Source organism: Notamacropus eugenii, chromosome 5 (genome assembly GCF_028372415.1).
Source record: "Notamacropus eugenii isolate mMacEug1 chromosome 5, mMacEug1.pri_v2, whole genome shotgun sequence".
Lineage (NCBI taxonomy): Eukaryota > Metazoa > Chordata > Mammalia > Diprotodontia > Macropodidae > Notamacropus > Notamacropus eugenii.
In genome coordinates, this window is record NC_092876.1 from 58,795,636 (window position 1) to 58,815,060 (window position 19,425).

Sequence of the window (19,425 nt, forward strand, 5' to 3'; positions counted from 1 at the left end):
GGACTCTGGACCTTCCCATGGTGTCATTATTATGGAAAAGAATAGAAAGGTCTTGAGTAAGTGGTTTTAGATTTTCAAAAGTTGGGGAAATAGGGGGAGAGCTTAATGATTTCCCTAAAAGAATGTGTCAGAGAAAACACAAGTATTTATTGTTCCTCCTGTGGGGGACAGGGGTAACTTGGCAGTTAATAATGTACAATTCATTCCCTTAAAAATCAGTAGTGTTGTTTCCCTCTTCCCTCAAACTACCTCATATTTCTCAAAAGAATGAAAGTCCCTGAGGCAAGGACTATTGCTGTCTTTCTGTGTTCAATGTGCAATATCCTGGCACATCATATGTGCTTAATAAATAGGTGCTGTTTGCAGAACTGAACTGAAAAAGGTAAAATGAGTCACACGTAGCCCTTCTGTTCAACCACTAAGTAAGAAATACTCTTATTATTCCATGGTAGAAGGAGGGTCACAGACAAACTCCCTATCAACACTCCTGCTCCTAGTTTGGGACTATAAGGAATGCTGAACTGGTGACTCTACCCAAGGAGGTATCCAGGGGAAGTCACATATCTGGGTCTTTGGAAATTCAAGTTAAGAGCTTTCAAAGACTATTTGCAGAGGCCATCTTTTTTCCCCTAAATACACTGCCTTGGTAAAAGAAAAATCAGCTATGGTAGACAAAAACAGGAGATAAATCAATAAAAGAAATTACATTGGGGCAAAAGGGAGGGAGGGAAGAATTTTCCATGGAAGAAATATTAATTCAGAGAAACAAAGAGATCACTTGGGCCTAGGGAAATGCCAGGGTGAGGAGGGGAACAACACCCTGATCGCGATTCCCCCAGAAGCCGATGGAAGACAAAGTAGGTTCTAGTTGGGCCCAGGCAGGTCAGAATGGACTGCTGGACCTCTCGTTTGCAGTGACCTTTCTCTATGGAAGCACAGTGACCTCTTCCCCCTCTGAGAGGATCGAGGTTTTTGTCATATTCCCAGTATCTGGCATATAGCCTCCCTTAATAAATTCACATAAGCTGAACATTGCCCATCTGATAATAGCTACAGAAAAAAATCCAGGATGCCAGTAAACCTGCGTGGTTCGGCAAGCAGCAAACTGGCTAAGCAGCACTGAGGCTGTGGCCAGAGGGTTCAAATGCATGCAGTTCACTGAGGTCAGCACAAAATCTTGCACTGTGGGATTAAACCAAAGTCCCAGACACTTCCCACTGACTTTACCAGTGGTTTCTCAGCCACCAAACCACTTAGCCTAGTCTTCTTCCAGAAGCCAGACATCCTATTTTTATAGCCCTCTTTTTTTTTTTCCTATCAGAGAGAATTAAGCATCATGTGTTCTTGTGATCCAGACTGTAAAAGCTGAGCTAGTAAGAGAAAAGGTGTGGACTTTGGCTTCAGGAGGATAGGAATGCTGCTCCAGCCAACACATGCTGATATCCTCCCATCCTGTTCCACCAAGGGGCTCCAAGACAAGGGATCCTGATGCCTCCACTGGTCTCTGCTGAACTTCTGAAACCGATGGGTTTGCTCAAGGAAAAGAAGTTTGCCACCAGCAAAATGGACAGGCATAAGCACCAACCAAAATGTCCTTTTCAATGGGTATTTATTCATTCACTTATTTCTCAAGATGTGCACACTCAAGTATTAAGTTTGGCCAGGACAACTCATGGCCCCTTGGTATGTACAGGGTCCTCCAATTGCTTGGGGTATGTACGTATAACTTCATAGCTAATGCACCACACACAAGATAAAACAGGAAAGTCTAACCCCCCCTCCCCCAAGCCGCTCCCACACAAACTGCGGGGGAGGGGGACGCCAACGGCAGCGCCCCTCGGAAATAAACCAAAGCACGAGGAGAGGAGAAACACAGGGGCGGAAGGCAGGCTGGGGTCCATCTTGGCCAGTCACTTTCCCGGGCTAGGTGGTCAGGGGATTGAGTTCAAAAGGTCCTTCAGGAAGTTGTCAGCAAAATTGATTTCTGAGAGAAGTCCTGGAAAACAGCACAGGAACGTTTGTTAGGATCAAATGAGCCTAGCAGCCTGGGAGGCCCTACCACCCAGAGCAGGTGGGGGCTATTTCCCCTCGAGCCAACCTACCCTCCCCATGGCCCAGTCTGCAAGCAAAGCCCTGAATATGGGCACAGAATCACAGGCTGAGAGATGAAAGCAACCTGGAAACACTGTTCAGACTGGAGGGGACTGAGGGAGGACCAGCCCAATGTCCTTTTACAAAGCTCAGCTCAGAGAGAGGAAGTGACTTACCCATAGTCACACAACTGAGAAGTCACCAAGCCAGGATTCACAAGAAGGCTGCCTGACTCCAGCACTTTGTGACAATATAGACATGAGAGCTGAAGGTCAGCTACAACCCCACTTCGAAGCCCTTGTGTGCAGACAATCCTAAGCCTGAGGGAGGCCAACCCTATCATCTGGTTCTCCCAAGTTAGGGAGCCAAAGGTATGAAGACATGACTAACCAGAAATACAAATTCTGAGGCCTACACCGTGCCGATCAAAGCGCTGGTGCTCTTCCCCCTTAATCTCTCCAGCTTTCTTTCACTCCCCCTCCCCTCCTCTGGACAAAGTGGCCTGTTCCCAATTCCTGGAATAAACCTGTGAGCAGCCCCCTCCTTCCCAGCTCCAATGCCTATGAACATCCTCAATGCCCATTCCCACTTGAAATCCTATGCATTCTTCAAAGCGTTCCCTGATGTACCCTGGGAGAAATGATCTCTCCCCCAACTCAACCCCCCAGGCCTCAAAGTCATCTGAATTGGACCTCTCTGGTGACAGTGACCATTTTCTGTTTTGTTTTGTAATTATGTGCCTTGCTATCATCCCAGACCCTGGGTAGTGACAGGCTCCGTAAGGGCAGTGCCTACGCTGTCATCACCTTTGCATACCATCTGTGTTAAACACAGGACCCTTGCACATAATAAATGTTCAATAAATATTTATTAGAGGACAGGTCAACATGGGAACTGTAAGTAGCTCTCATTTATGCAGAAGGATATCAGGGAGAAGTGGTAGGATCATCTCTATTTGAATTTGAAAAAAAATTTTTAATTCACATTTGAAAATAGGTGTGTCTATGTGTTCTGGGAATTCATAACAGCTCAGGAAAAATAGCGAAGTTACAGCATCAAGTACTGACTTAGGAGGAGCCTGAAAGTCAATCAGCTGCCCCAACTTGCCTGTGGGTTCAATCAGCTCCTTTCTGTGCCATGCTGAGATAAACAGCATTAGCTCTCAAACTGACGCCAAGTGCCAGCCTGAACGGAGTCCTTTCATCCTTCTCCTCTGTGAGCCTGACCTGAAGCCAGCTCTTCCTTAGTTTCCCTTTCTGTGAAGGGCAGGAAAGGAAGCAAAGGGTCTAAAAACGTATAGGCCTTCCCTCCTCTGCTAGGAGCTTGTGCTGGCTTACAAATTTCCTTTCCACAGACAATAAGTAGGTGACATTGTTAACAAAAGAGAGGGCACGCCCCAAGGAAGGGATGAAGAAAAAACAAGTCCAAATAGCAATGACTATATACCTCATGTAGATGGAGGGGGGTACAACTGAGCTCAAGCAAAAACAAAAGGTGCAAAATGATACAAAGTTCCCAGTCGGATCAAACTCAAAGAATAGTCAAATAGGAAGCTAAAGGACATCATCCATAGTTCCTTTGGTGAAAAAAAGGGAGCCCACAATTAATAATGATGATAATGATAACTTCTTATTATTTTTTCAGTGATCAAGTGATCTAAGTTGTCCTAAATCTATATCCTCTGGAATCAGAGGGCAAGTTTCTGGATAGAATAATTTTAAAATTATTATTTCTGCAATATAAGTTTTACAATGTGTTCTTCACAATAACCCTCCCTGTACTTTACCGTCAAACACCTGTCTTTTTTCAGTTATGGTTAGGAGGTTTATAGGGTAGGTCCCCTTGGGTTCTACCACTCTTGGGAATGCATTATTCCAATCTCTGCGTTTCCTGGTGGGTGTAGAATAGTATTGTGTTAGAATTTCCTTTCCTTTATAACTGAAGGTCTTTTTCCTGGTCACTTGCACAATTTGTTGTTTTTTTAATGGAATTATTAAATTTAACCACTATGGATCTTGGGAGTTAGCAGCCTTGGGGTTTTCTTTTTCCCCTGAAGGCAATCTATTCTTTCAACCGGTACTTCAGTTGGTACTTGGTTCCAGGCAGATTTCCTGTATTATTTCTCTTGTAACATGGCATTCAGGTTTTTTGATCTGTTGCATTCTGCTGGGAGACCTGTGATTCTTAGGTTGTCTCCATGCAGCCTGTCTTACTTTCTTCAATGTTACTGCTTTATGCCTCTCCTCCTCCAGACTGTCCTTGACCTCCATGACCCTGGAGGAGAGAATGAGGCTGGTGACTGCGCAGCTCTGCCTCACTTAAATCCAATTCACTTGCAAGTCAAGACTTCACTCTCCTGATGTCACAGAAGAAAGGACGAATAACAACATTTCCATGTTATTTGCATTCCCAATCAGTTATCTCTTCTTTTGTTTCCTTGGGAAGACTTGCCACTGAAAGATTCAAGTTTTTCAATTTTGCTAATTATTTCTGCTATGCAGGCCCAAAATATCTCTCTCTCAATTCTTATTCTCTTTTAAACCATTCTCCTCAAAATCCACCGGGTTCTCTACCTCATCAGGTATTGAATCATATTCCTTTGTTTTGCAGTATTCGTCCACAGATGCCCAAACGCTTGTGCTAAATTTGGAGACCATTATTTCCTTCTGCTGCTAACGTCTTCCCTGTTGGTTGGTTTGCTTATGATTAAGGTCCTTGAATTTTCTTCCTCCTATCTTTAGTAATTTCCATCTTTCCTTATTTCCCCCTATTGCTCACTTTCTGACTCCCTCCTCCTCTGATAATAGCTTCCCTGGGGGCTGGATCTCAACACTCTTGGTCTCCTTTCATGCTGGACAATTCACAGTTTACCAGCCTAGGTTTCTATCCCAAGTAACTTCTAGGGGAAGGGCACAGAATTGGTCCCATCTGGATGCTGGACTCTTTCCTTCAGGTTTAGTGGATTGCTGCACAGTGTCTCCTTCTCCCTACCACTGCTCCCCCTACTCCTCAGTTCTTGGGCCCAGTAGGCACCAAGTGTTGCCTGGCTCCTATCACATGTAGGCAGCTTTCTACTGTATGAAGTCTGGATCTCTGAACTAAGCTCTAGTACAAGCCTGTGGGATAGCTTGAGAAATTTTGTTGCCAGGACTATGGAGAATGGTGGGAGAGCAGGTATGGAGTGAGCACTTGTTAGGGATTAGTTAATTCATGGAGTTTTAACCTTGTTTGGAATCCTGGTTTCCTAGACTGAAGAGACAGCTGAAATTACTTTATCTCTGGCACAAAATTTCTGTTTTGGAGAGGTCTAAGAGGCTGTGAAGACCAGAGAATATGTCTAGACCACCATCTTGTCAGGTGGCCTGAAAGTCTGTATGAGTACTGTCATCCATATTTTATATCTAAGACAACTTAGGCTCAGTAAAGTGACGGATTGGACAGGACTATTCATCTCTGAATTGCTGGAGTTGGGACCTAGCACAGGCTTCTACACTCTAAGATCAGAGCTTTTCTTGCTGCCTAGAAAACAACTGAGGCTCACCTAGTACTAGGAAGAGAAACCACAGGCACCCTTTGATAGATCACAATAGATGCTTAGATCCAGGCTGGTCTCTGGTCCCAGGACACTTCTGCTTTCTCTTGGTCACCTGGTGTATTCTAGTGTGCTCCTAATTAGCACAGCGAGCTTGCTGTGAACAGTATCTGTACAGTGGGCAAAGATAGCCCAGGAGTCGGGAGACCTGTGTTCTAGTCCAGGCTCAGAGTGATGGCCTGGTCTGAGGAAGCCTCCTATGAAATCAGCTACCCAATATTATCTTCTCTCACATGCAGAAATGTGCTCTGGTTTTCTTGTGCTTTGATCTTTACAGTGTATTTTTACTGGAATGGGAGTCAAAGATTTAGGCTGAAGTCTGGGTTCTGTGCTACCTGGGGAAGTCCCTAAATCTCTGTGGGTTTATGCTTCCCCATCTACAAAATGGGAATAATACTTAGAATACTTAACTTGCAAGACTGTAAGAATCAAATGAACTAATCTATATGAAGTAACTTTGTAAATCACAAACTACCATAAAAACCATCATTGCAAATAGGTGTAACCTGTGTGATTACAAACTTGTATGATGGTGAGCAAATCATTCAGCCTCTCTGGGCCTCAGTTTCCTCAACTGTATGAGGGAGTTAGACAAAGTATTCTCCACACTCCCTTCTAGCTCTAATTTAATGAGTCATGTGCAAAGGAGCAAAACCACTGGATTTCAAGTCATAGGCCTTGTGTTCAAATTTTGGTTCTGTTAAATACTGCCTAGATGTATTCTAGCAAATTATTGAAGGTTTCCGGACTTCTGGTTCAGACCAGAAGACCTCTTTCCATTTCTTTTCAGCTCTAACTCTGTGATCCCAATTTAAAAATGAAAAAGTGTTGCTGGTTTTTTTTAATCCCACAAGGGAATCCAAGGATTATTACTCCCATTTTGTAGAGAAAGACAATGAAACTCATAGAGGGGAAATGACTTGCCCAGGGCTCCAGCTCTGTCCACTAGAAGATACTACTCACTTCCTTAGCTTCACTTTCTCTACGCTCTATAAAGCTTACAAAAGTTTTTGCACAAAAACAATGACATTTTGACCTGAATTAAGAAAGTGACTTCAGGCAAGTATCCTCTCTGAGCCTCAGTATCCCCATTTATAAAAAAGGAGCCCGAACTCCATAAACGGAGTCCAGGGTCTCTTCTGGCTTTACCATTGTCTCTATTTGCGATCCATCACAGACCCAAGGGCCCTGATTCAGGTGATCCATTTGCAGGCTCTTTCTCCAGAGAACAGAAGCCAGCAGTTTCACAATACAGCAGTTTCACAGTACTTATGTGCAGTAAAGTTCACTCTCCATTCTGCATTCTCTTGACTAGCAGAATGCTAAAAGCTTTCTGCCTTAGTAGCTCCTGCCTAACCAAGTGAGAAGCCTGTGGGGCATGCAGGATCGTCTGGTTTCCAGAATGAGTTTTACCACTTACCAGAGACTCTGGACAAGTCCTATATCTTTCTAAGCCCCAGTTTCCTCTGCTGTATAATGGAAATAATCCTGTTCTTTTTCCGCTTGCACCAGAAGGGAGCTGTCTAGATGGAAGGAGATCATCTGCAGGAGAGCGCTTTGTGACCTTGAAAGGACTCTACAAAGAGGAGCTCTCCTAGGGCTCTGATGCTCAGCAAAGATATCCAGGTCATCACCTGTAACTTCCCCACAAGACAGCAGAAACAGAGGAGCTCCTAGCTCCAGGAACAGTAAATAAAGCAGGAGGATGGGACTGTTTAGCCCCAGAGAGCAACTTTCATTCAAATGCTAATTTCCAAGCCCTCACAAAAGCAGGATTGGGCCCAGAAAGGGGGTGCCAGGGAGAGCTGATGACAGCAGGAACCCAGAGACTCCTTCCTATGTTTCCTTAAACAAGTATCTTTGAATGGATGACTCCCAGATCTGGCTTGGTGATTTGAAGGCTTAGGTGAAGACCTTTAAAGCAGAATTCAAATTAGGCATTCTGAAACAGGTTATAATCGTTCTCCCTAAACCAGATCTTCTAATCTCACTATTTCTGTCTGCAACACCCTGCATCTTTGATTCTTCCCTCTTCCTCCCCTTTCATTCATCTATAAATAAAGAGCAACGTGCGCACGCACACACACACACCCCCTATTAATTCTACTGTGACATACTGATGTCCATTTCCCTCCTCTCTACTCCCATGGTCACCACTCCAGTATCGGGTCTTATTACTATCCACTTGAATTAAGGTAGTAACTTCCTAACAGACCTTTCTGCCTCCTCCAATTCTATCCTTCACTGTCTGTTAGATGAATATCCCTTAGGTAGAAAGCCCTGAGTTCAAATCCCACCTCAAGCAATTACTTCTTATGTGATCCTGGACAGTTCAATTAACCTGTGCCTCAGGCAATTTTCTAGGATGTATCTACTATGCGACCAAACAAATCACAGACCCAAAGTGTTTACAGGTTCCTCAGCACAGAACTGCTCAGGTTACTCCTTTCTCTGCTTCAAAATATTGGTCTTTTAAGACATCCTAACACTCAAGGGGTCCCTTTATCTTTTCAACCTCAACTCATATTATTCTTCATCCCTTTAACATGCCTGTGCCCCTACCCCTCTGATCTCCACCTGGAATGCTCTCCCTTTCCCTCTCTACCTACTGAATTTCTACCCATCCTTTAAGGCCCAATGTGTATATCACCTCCTCCAGGAAGCTTCCCCAAATACCTGTAAGACCACACAAACACTTTGTTCTGGACCTCTTGAATGCACTTACAATGTAATGCTGTATACTAGAGCTTGTATCCAAGTTCCATGAGGACACGGAACCACGGTTTAGCCCAACTTCACACCTGCCCTGATCCTCAATATACAGCAGGGGCCGAAAGGAACAGCAGCACTAGCAGTAGCAATGCCCTAGCTTGTAGAGATTTATAAATGAATGACAAAAGGGAGAAGAGTGACACTGACCAGCCACATCCACGAACTCTGAGAACGTCTCCACAGGCATGAACTCCTCCTGGAAAGTTTTCAGGGCCTTGTCTGCAGCTTCATAGATGGGCATGTCATTGTGGCGGATAAACTCAGCTAGAGAGCAGGACCAGCCTCCCTCTGTGTTACTGGTAGGCACCTTCTGCAAGAACCAACAGGAGACAGGGTCAGGGACAAACATTACTCAAGGTCAATTTGGTTTTTCCTTAAGACAATCCAGTTATTTCAGTCTCTTGGAAAAACACACCACCTGCTTATAAACATCAAAGTTTTGGCTGGAGGACCTTTCATGGCTTCCAAGAACAACAAAACCCCAATTCATTCTGTTCCTAATAACCCGTTATTAGATGCTGTCTCACCTTAACCAGTATTCCTCACCTAGCTGAGGTGAGAGGGAGAAAAGGGAGGTGGGACAGGCAGGCAAGTCATTACAAGTGACTGAATGAACCTCTCTCCTCTAGCACATTTCGTTCCTGTACTTCCAAAGGAAGGCCCTAAGTGAACTGCTTCATTCAATCTGAGAAAACAAAGTGCCTGAAAAGCAGAGAGGTGGGCCACGGTCTTAACTAACCCGATCTCACAGATCTCACAGGGTGGAAGGTCAGTAGGAGTCAGAAAATCTGGATTCCAGTTGTACCTCTCTCTAGCTGGGTCATGTAGAAAAACCAATCAGACTCTCCAGGCCACTGCAAAGTTATGACAGCCCTGATTGCACTGACCATCTTCCCTCCCTGGGCAATTTATTGTGAGGAAGCACTAAGTGTGCATTATTACTCATCATATAACTTCTACACTAAAAGAGACTTCAGAGGTCATTTTATAGATAGCGAACAGGACAAATATCCTTCTTCTACGTGCTCGGAGGGAGTCCATATTCTGACTAGAAATACAAAACCTTCAAGGGTAAAAAAGGCTTAAGAAGCCTCATCACATCATAAAACACCAAGCTATATCAAAACACAGAGTGAAAGCATGAGCAACGTTCAAGGAGCGAAGGCTTCCTCATGAGGCTGCATGAGGAGAAGGAGAGGGGACGTTTTTCACAAAGAGATGATAAGAGGGGATTCTTCCCCTGCTTAAGTCACCTTGGGTTCTCGGGAACAGAAAGTGAGGAGGAGACAGGGAAGCCAGCACTGCTCAGGGAAGTCACCTGGCTCACTGAAGGCTGACATGGGCTTGGACCTTTCTTACCTTAAACATGTTGTAAATGAGATCGACTAGGGCCCAAAAGAGAAGTGCAGAACGATAGACTGAGTAGTCCTTCACCGACTTATCTGTCAGTCTGGGAGGAGACAGGAAAGTGAATTGTCAGCAACATCAGAAATGCCTGAGAAAGGGCTGTCCTACACGGGCCACAAACCGGTGTGGCTTGACTTTGAGAGGGAAAATGCTTAGCTGATTTAACTAACATTCCCAAATTTGGGGTGAGCAGGCTGTGGGTGACCTGAACACAAGGGCTCTGCCCGATATCACTGAAGACAGACTCAGAAAAGAAGGTAGGCCTATCCTGCTACCCACAAAAATGGAAGTTGACAAAAAAGTCTTTGGCACATCAGGTAGACCCACTGAGGACAATCTACAGGAAATCATGGTTAGGAAAGGAAGCAGGGGACGGGCTAAGACCTGCACCTAGGGAAGGAACCAATGGAATGACAGAACCATTGTACTGAAATAGAGAGCTTCCAAACATGAACTCCAGGGCCAGTATGTCTTATTTAACAAACTGAAATTTCTGATTGTGGTCAAACACTAGGCAATATTTTGGTTCATACATCTCTAAGAGTATGTTTTCTTACATGAAACATCTGAAAATGAAAGAGGGAGTCAATATTAGTTAGGCCTGTTAAACAGTAATATTTTCCAATGACTTTATCAAAAACTAGCACTTTTATATGAAAAGAAGCTAGTTAAACTGGGTTTGGAAAAAGGACTGCATCTGTATTATTATAGTTAGGGGGCTGATCCATGATTTCTTGGGCATCCTTGAACTCCTTTTGTGAAAACTGCCTCCACCGATGGCCTCGGCATCTGGGCTTCTGTGATTTATACTCTAAGAAGTCTGCCAAGTGAACAATTTGCCCAAAGTCACAAAGCTAGTATCAGCAGAACATAGCTTCAAGTCAGGTCTTCCTTGATTGTGAGGCCAGCCTTCTCTCCATATTATGCCACAATGGCTCTCCTTGTATCACTGTATTGTGCTAAAAATGGAGGGTTTTCTTTTTCAGCTTTAAATTTTTTCTGATGCACTCTAAGACCCCAGGAGCTTCACAACAATTTCCCTTCCTAAAGAAGTACTATCCAATAGAGTAAAAAAATCTGTATTTTTGAGTGACCATTTGACTGCTGTCATCAATTAAAAATTAATGCAACCTATACACATATGGATTTTTGATATGAACAACAATTAAATATAACATAAAAGGAATACCTTTTTTCTAGAAGCACATGGTTTTTATGAGCTATCATGTGGTGCAATGGAAACAGCTCTCCCCTAGTTTTAGAGAAGTGCCTTGCATTGTTGAACTGTAGCAAATCTGCTAGAAGCTAAGGCTCTGCTTGGGTATCACTCTCAAACAATCAAGGTAGAAAGGAGCCTCCAAAGACCTGGTTTTAGATGCCAGTCCTGCTCCTCACTCACCAAAGTGACATTGGGCAAGTGTGTTCTCTCTAGGCCTTGATTTTCTTGTCTGCAAAATGAAATGGTTGGCTTAGATGATGATAAACTGAGAGCTAGAAGGATTACCAGGGTTACCCTAGCGCAGACCTCTCATTTTACAGATGAAGAAACTGATCCAAAGAGGCCAAGGTGAGTCACATCATTTCGTCCCTTCCCAGTTTGGGCTCACTGCCCTTCCCCTACTTTTTTTGAAGGGAAAAGAGAGTGGGGATGGAGGTTGGGGTGAAGGGAATTTTAACAGTGAGCCAGGAAAGCCAAACAAATAGAATTCACCAAATACATACCATGTTAAAAACAGAATGGAAAATCTGCATTGACAAATAGCAAGACAGGGCACACTGGCACCACCCTAACACCTTTTAAATCCTAGGATAATCCAGGTGCTCTTTACCACACCCCTTGGTCTCCAACTAGCTTTATCTTCAGCTAATCCAGTGATTCAGCTGAGTCTCTTCCTTGGCAAACAAGGACTGGACTTCTGAGAACCCCTGTAACCTCTGAAAAGATCCTTGTCCCAGAAAAGACCACAGTGGGACAACTACGAAGGGAAATATCACAAGGCCAGAACCCAAAGTCCCTGATCTATAGCTGCAAAAGCATCTGTGCAGGGCTCCAGTGGAACATGTCAGGTTCCTAGTTTGGAGACAATCTTAACCTCTGAAACAACACAAACTAGAGGATCGTTGTCATCTCAGGGATGGCATCAAGGGCATCAAGAGGGGTACTAAATGTCCTCTAATGTTCTTCCAACCTTAAGAGTCTTTTTGGATCTGTTAGGTATCCTATAATTCTGAAATTCTATGATTACTAAAGATGACATTCTAGTTTCAAAGAAATGCAAGTTTATGGTTTAATTTTTTAAGTTTTCCTCAATTTCTAAATAAGGCGGAAATGAGTCAACAGAAAAGCTGAAGCGAATTCAACTGCACTCAGATGGTAAACTCCCTCCTTCTAATGCCACCAATTACCCACTGAGTACTCATTCCCCTTCCTTTCTCACAGCCTTTCCTGCTGCTTTCTAAGGCTAAACTCATGAGAAGCAGGTGCCTTGTATGATAACAATAATCTACTTTGGCAACTCTCCGTATGTTTCACTTGCTAGCCATTCGTATGTGTCTAGCCACAGACATCTGCAAAGTGTCTGAAATTGTAGAGATGAGAATTTATGCATTTGGACAGGAAAGGGAAGAGAAAGGAATCAGCATCTCTATAGCATCTATTATGTGCCCACACTGTACTAAGCAGCTAAGGGGAAGGGGCGGGGGGGAGGGGGGGGGGGGGGGGCGGCGGCGCAGAAATAGAAGAATGTGCCAGGTCCCATCATGAGTAAGTTTTGGTGAAGAGGTTTATTTCTGAATAACTCTTGCACAAATGTTAAGAGTCAATAACAGACTTCTATTTCTACTTCTACGCACCAATAGCTGTCTCTCTCCATTTATTGTGCAGGGACCTAGGACAGAAGGATGAATCTCCCCACCCTACCTCTAGCACAGCTCCTTCCTTACAGTGGTCTGTTACACACACAGACCTGGTCTCTGCCTGTGATAATTCTACCCATTTCTCCCACACCACTGACAGTCTTGTGTGGTTCCCCTGGTTGCCCTGCTTTGGTAAGCAGAAACCTTGGGTGGCTCTACCCGACTTAATTATTTAAAGCCAATTAGTAAAGGTGACTAAATTGCTACAGAGAGATGGAGACTCAGAGTGTGGTGAATGCAGGATTTCCTAATTGGGCTGCCACCAAATCATCTTTTCTCTAACTGGTTTGGATGGTAATGGACTCCAGCTCCTTAATTGAATTCAAATAGGCCCTTGTGGGCTAAGATCACATGCTTGCTCTCCAGAGCCAGAACCAAATAAACAATCATTTTCCATGAATTAAGTGGAATTTTGTCAGCAGCCCAGCATCCTTAACTTAAACTTTTTCCAGGTTTCAGGCAGCAGATTAACTATTAATAATTTGGGTCTTAGCCTCTTGGGAAACACTGACAAAGTGGAAGAGACCCAGTGTCCTACGATCACAGAATGTTAGATCTGGAAGATAGCACAGAGTGTTAGGGCTTATTTACTTGTTTCTTCCCAAAGAGTGCTTCTGGGGAAACTTTTCACTAGGTCCAAATCATGTAAACACCAACTAGCCTGTTTCTGCCTGGAATATTCCTTGGGGGAATAGAATGACTACCAGAAACAGCCCTGGAGTGGGAGCTCAGAGAGCAGAATTTGAGCCCTGGCTCTGCCACTCTCTTCCTGTGCGACCTGGGCTAAGGTACTTCATCTCTCTGGCCTCAGTTTCTTATTTGTAAATTGAAGAGATTGGTCCAGATGGTCTCTAAGTCAAACTGTTTTGAGGATGATGGTGAGGGAGTGGTAGAGTACATGAAGTGAACTCTAGCTTTTTGACAAGGACAGCACAGAGTCAACAGAAGGAAGAGGGTGACAGAACTTGGGGATCTCACCAGCTCTCACTGGTTCAATTATCACCTTCATTCAGATGATTTCCAGATCTATCAATCTAGCCCCCGTCTCTCTCCTGAGTTACAAATTCACATCACCAACTCCCTCCCCATCTTGGAAGCCCCTCAAACTCAGTTTTCTCCATGACAGAGCTCATTATCCACTATTCTTCCCAGTCACCTAGGTGTGCAGCCTTGGTGTCATCCCTGATTCCCCTCTCTTGATCCCCAGATCTAATTATGGTACTAAATGTTATTGTTTCTACTTTCATGATGCTCAGATACATCCCTTCTTCTCCGCCCCTAAAGCTGCAATCTTATTCAGGTCCTCATTACCTCTCAATAGTCTCCCAACTGGTCTCCCTGCCTCAAGCCTCTCCCCATTGCAATCCTTCCTGTACTCAATGCTAAAGTGATTTTCTGACCATATCACCCCTGCCCCCAATTAAATCTGGTAGCTCCCTCATATTACCCTCCAAGGTCACAGATAAAAATCCTGTTTGGCATTTAAAGCTCTCTACAACCTGGCCCCTTCCTACTTCTTTCTACATGGGACTCTGCTTCACATCCTCTAGATCATGCCATATTGGACTCCATACTGCTCCTTTCATGTAACACTCCATCTCTAGTTCTTGTCTCTGTGCCTCTGCATGAACTTCAGGTTTCTCATTCTTGGAATGCTCTTCTCTCCCTCCCAACATCTGACTCTTAGGACTCCCTAGTTTTTTAAGATTTATTAGCATGAGTGCCACGTCTTCCAAGAGGCCTTTCTGGCTCCCCCAGCTCCTAAGGCTTTTCCATCTCCTCCATATTTATAGTCTAAGTTCAGATTTATACTTGTTGCCTTCTCTCCCCCATATCGGTATGTAGGATCACTAACAGACTGTTTTTGCTTTTTTTTTTTTTTAAATCTCCAGAACTTGGCATGTGCCTGATATGTAGTAAGCACTTAACAAATGCATGCTAACTGCACAGCCTAACATAGCAAAGTAATTCTATCCCAGGATGCTGAATTTACTGCTCTTTTTTAAATCAGAAAAGGAAGAATGAAGTTCCTTCCATTCTCTACTCTTCTGTTTTATGCATCGAGATGAATGAGTTCTGCTGGAATCCTGATCAGAGTTCCCTGCCCTCCCCACTTGTGGCTCTCTTGTAATACCTACCTACCCACCTGGTTTGAATATCACAACTTTCACACTTTTCAGTCACTTAGAAACAACAATATGGGAAGAAACGAACTGGGACTGTCAGGGGTAAAAGCCAACTGCCAAGCAAGGACATAAGCTTCAATGTGAATGAATTTGGCTGACAAGACAAGAAAGGGTTAACATCAGCTACTGAGTCAAATACACATTCCTTCACTTAGTACATACATGTTGCTAAGCAACTCAAATACAGGGAGAATACACTAGTCAAGACCACAGGGCAGCCACTTCATAAAGGAACAAAGAGAGGCAAAGCTAGGACTACTGACCTGCTGGCTCCCCCTGGTGCCACTGCTCGGGCCTGGGAGATCACCAAGAGCCTCCGCAGGATCTCCACTCTGACTGCTCTCCATCTCTCTGGGGGCAGGATGTGAAGGGCCAGAACAGTGTAGTAGTGGGGCCCATCCACCTCAAAGGCACTCTCGACCCACTTTTCCTTGGGCTGCTCTAAAAAGCTCTGTAAGTTCTTCTCTTCTCGGGAAGTTGCCCTGGTTCTGCAACACAAAGAACACCCCCCAAAATGCATGAAACCTGGGCTCAACCAAAGTTTTCTTCTTTCTACCACTGACTGCACCCCCAACCCTGCCTGCCACTCCTTCGTGTCTTTATGTGACTTACACCCAAAGTTTAGGCTACATTCATATCTTTACAGTGAAGGGTTTTCTTTCTTCTTCATGTCAGGACAAGGCCTTCTTTCTCCTCTGCATCCACCACTGCTCCTCCCTCCCTACTCTGCCCTCCTACATCAGCATCTTGGAATCAGGTGTGTAGATGACAGGCAGCCTTGAACTGAGCCTGAGAAAGTGGTCTGGGGGAAACCGGAGGAGGGAATGCATGAGAAACACTGTTTCCTTCCCCTACTTTTCAAACAATGGCCACCGATATAATTATAGAATGTGGGAGTTGGAAGGTCCCTGAGAACAGCATGTTAGAATGTCAGAGCTAAACAAAACTCTTGACACAGATGTGTCAGTGCTGAAGGAGGGCCTTGGAATCAAGAAATCTAGAAGTAAAAAGGGAAATTTAGACAACCTGTAGTCTAAACTTTTTGTTTTCCACAAGGAGAAATGCCTGTGGGGCACCAGGCTGTGCCTCTGTAGGCTGGTTTAACTGTACAGCTCAGTATGAAGTCAAGAGCTTCGTTTCCCTGGAATGGAGGATGACGTTCCCTAACCCTTGTACATGAGGGTCTCACTGATAATCCACCAATCAGGGGCGATTTTACACTGACTCACCCAGACCCTCAGCTGTGCCCTGCTATCTTCAAGGACCCAAGTGTAAGAAATATCTGGATGGGGCTGTAATCTGTTACAATGGAAGAGGCTTTTCCTTAGTGCAAATCTAACTGGCCAAAGGCAGTATGAGCAGCAGACAAGAAAGGAGGCCTCAGAGATAGGCAGAACCTTAGCAGGCTCCAAAGGGCCACAGCTGACACATAGGGACCGATCGTGTGACCCTAAGCCAAGGACTTCCTCTCTTAGTGGGCCAGAGGTGGCAAACACAAGCACAGCAGGATCCAGGACTAGATGAAATTGGGAAACCTTTAACAAAATAAAAATACAACAGAGCACAAACAGCTGTTAATTTGAGATTCTCCATGTCCATATGCTGCCTGCCAGTAGGGTCCATCTCTACTTGACCCTGACACCCTGTTCTTCAGTGACAGAGGGAGTGTCTTCACCATGAGTTCAGCCACATGTCTGGCCTCTGAGGGGAGTGAGTGCCATGAACAGAGTTCTCTGGGGCTCTGATATGAAATCCCTTCACCTCAGTGTTTCTCCTTACAAAATGGAAGCCATGCCACAGTGAGGAGGGAAATGATGGGGAAGACTTCTGCCAAACCAAAGGCAGACCAAAGTACTGAATGGGCGGGCCCTGGTTGAATCCCCAAGTGCAGCAGGAAGAGATTGGAAGTTCACTGGTCCCTGTGCTCATACTGCTTTGTAGCAGACTCAATATTTTAGCTAGCAGTGATGCTTTTGAATATGGACCTGCCTGGGTGCTTTCTATTTCTAAACAAAGAATGGGTGACAAGACCAAACTTTTCTCTTATAAGGAAATGGGAGGGAGAACTATAGTGTGAGGCAGAACTGAAAAAAACAAAAGAAGACTGTCCTCGTGCCTAAACCAACCTCAGTCTTCAGACACACTGTGGGGAGGGGCAGGTAAGGAGGTGCTCATTGTCTCTGATTTGTCTTCTCTGCCCTCCTAAGCACTTTTGGATGTCAACCCATCTGTTCTATAATCCAGATGTGGATAAACAAAGCTGTCTTTTCTCCTGGCTGGTTTCCCATTCAGATGACATTTCCAGGTGACCTCTAACCCTGTCCCCCGGCCCCCAGCATCAACTTCCCCAGACAGACATGGACAAACAGACACACACACAGCCCAAACAAGTTTCAGAGAGATGAAGGCAGCAGCCTCAGGCATTTCTCTTGAACAAATGGGCCCTCAGTCTATGCCCACGGTCTGTGACCCAGTATTTGAAATTCTAATCCCCTTCTTTCCCTAGCACTGGCAGTCACATCTCAGAGGTGAATGGCCTCCCCGTAGCATCAACTCTGGACATAAGCATGGGGAACAAAAAAAAATGAGGAAAGAGGAGAGTGGCTAGAAGGGGATACTGACGTGTTCAGGACATAAAGCACGGTGTGAATGATGTACGGGATTAGGTGTATATTGCTCTCTCTGCCGCCACCTCCTGTGTCTACGCTGAATGACTGTTCCATAGCAAAACGGAGGAAGAGTAACTTGATGTCATGAACATTAAGTTGATAAGTGGGCTCTCGCTGTCCCGTGCACTCCTGGAGGTATGTGTTATGTCTGGGGAAAGCAGAAAGAAAGATCAGAAGAAATGGAAACATTAACTCCTTATTGAAAATGTTACCATCCCCCTTTGCAAATCCAATTCCAACAGGGCACTCCTTAATGTAACTAAACAGAAACATGGAGAGAGAGAAAAAGCTTTGCCAGAGGAAATGAGCTATTTGGGGCCAATTTCTTGAAGGATAAATTTCTATAGGATACATCCATTCTCTCATCTGGAAGTAAAGCCTATAAAATGATGATTTTGGATTAGATAACAACCCAGGTTCCTTCCAGCTCCAAATCCTATCATCCCACAAAAGGAAACAGGTGACACTTCTCTTTCTGTCCTTCTACCTAAGGTGTGTTCCAGAATTCCTTTGTCTTCCCCCAAATTTCTGTGCCAACATTTTTCACTAGTGTCTTCCTAATAGGAATTCCCACTTCATCCCTTTGTCTTGTGAAATAAAGCAGAAAATGCACTTTAGAGATTCTCGCCCCAAGGGACTAGAAACATGAAAGAGGTCAAATCATAAAAATAACAGTAATAGTCAATGTTTATATAATGCTCCAAGAGGCAACGAAGGGGCTGAGAGCAGAAGAAGTCTAAGAAGTCCTGCCTCACACCTGCAAAGTGCTTTACAAACATTATTGCATAATCCCATGTCATTCATATCATCCGTCTCCACATTTACCAAACCGATGTGGTGAGCTCTGGGAACTCCTCTGCGGACTAGTACCTAGATGTCTATCGAGGGCAGTGGTGGGCAAAGGGATGCTAAATGCTAGACAACAAGAACTAAGCCTGCTTACTTACACAGGTTCAGCTGTCTGCGTGCAAAGGGCCACATCAAGTCATGATGTTGGTGACACCAAAGTGATCTCTGGGAGGCCCAGATGCCACCAAAATAATGAGCAGATATGGCCTTCACCACCTTCGGCAAAGCAGACAACTTCAGACCAAGCAAGCAGAGGGATCTAATCTGCTACTGGCACAAGTGATAGCTAATGGAGCTTTGGTCTTGACATGCCTAAACTATCAACTTTTATCATCCAGGTTTAGGCTAAAAAAAGATAACTGTTCCTTGCTGATATCATCCTTACTATCAGGAATTCCTTATCAGATGATGAAGAACTGAAGACTCACCTTGCCAAGCAAGTGGCGAAAGCTGACTCTGGGACATGGGGTCCCCAGACTGGGAGAAGTCCATTGCACTTGGTGTTGGCATTCTGAAGGGCTGCACTCTCCCATTCTTCTCGCCCTCGGGCCAATCTATGGACATAAAGGAGGACAAGAGAATGCTGGGACTCGCCTCACCAGGTCCTTGTGAAAGACAGGGCGCCAGCTGAGGGAGGTTTCATGCTGGATTTCAAACTGGGCAGCCCCCAGGGAGGTGGAGAATGTCTGCCCTAAGGGCTGCTAAGGGTACTCTACGCAGGTCCATTTTTCAGTCACACTACTACAGCATACAGGTGTCAAGGCCTGGTTCCCCTGCAACATGGGTCAGTGTCACTGGTATAGACTGACAGCAGAGGAATGACCAATGCAGCAGAACAAACTGCCACCTCAGACTGACTAAGCCTAAGTCACAGAACATGCGCGCGTGTGTGTGGGCGCATGTGTGTGTGGGTGCATATGTGTGTGGGTGCGCATGTGTGTGT

General features: G+C 44.7%; 1 protein-coding gene across 4 annotated transcripts in view; it reads right to left on the reverse strand.

Moving 5' to 3' along the window:
• Positions 1-1,592: 1,592 nt before the first annotated feature.
• UBR4 (ubiquitin protein ligase E3 component n-recognin 4) overlaps positions 1,593-19,425 on the reverse strand; it is a 142,563-nt gene continuing 124,730 nt past the window's right edge. For all 4 annotated transcript variants that reach the window (XM_072609096.1, XM_072609097.1, XM_072609095.1 and 1 more), the window contains 6 exons: positions 18,911-19,036; positions 17,587-17,781; positions 15,228-15,452; positions 9,815-9,905; positions 8,603-8,765; positions 1,593-1,996 (listed from right to left, as the gene is read on the reverse strand). In XM_072609096.1, the coding sequence (XP_072465197.1) occupies positions 1,932-1,996; positions 8,603-8,765; positions 9,815-9,905; positions 15,228-15,452; positions 17,587-17,781; positions 18,911-19,036 (865 nt within the window). In that variant the 3' untranslated portion in view covers positions 1,593-1,931. The remainder of the gene's footprint in view (positions 1,997-8,602; positions 8,766-9,814; positions 9,906-15,227; positions 15,453-17,586; positions 17,782-18,910; positions 19,037-19,425) is intronic.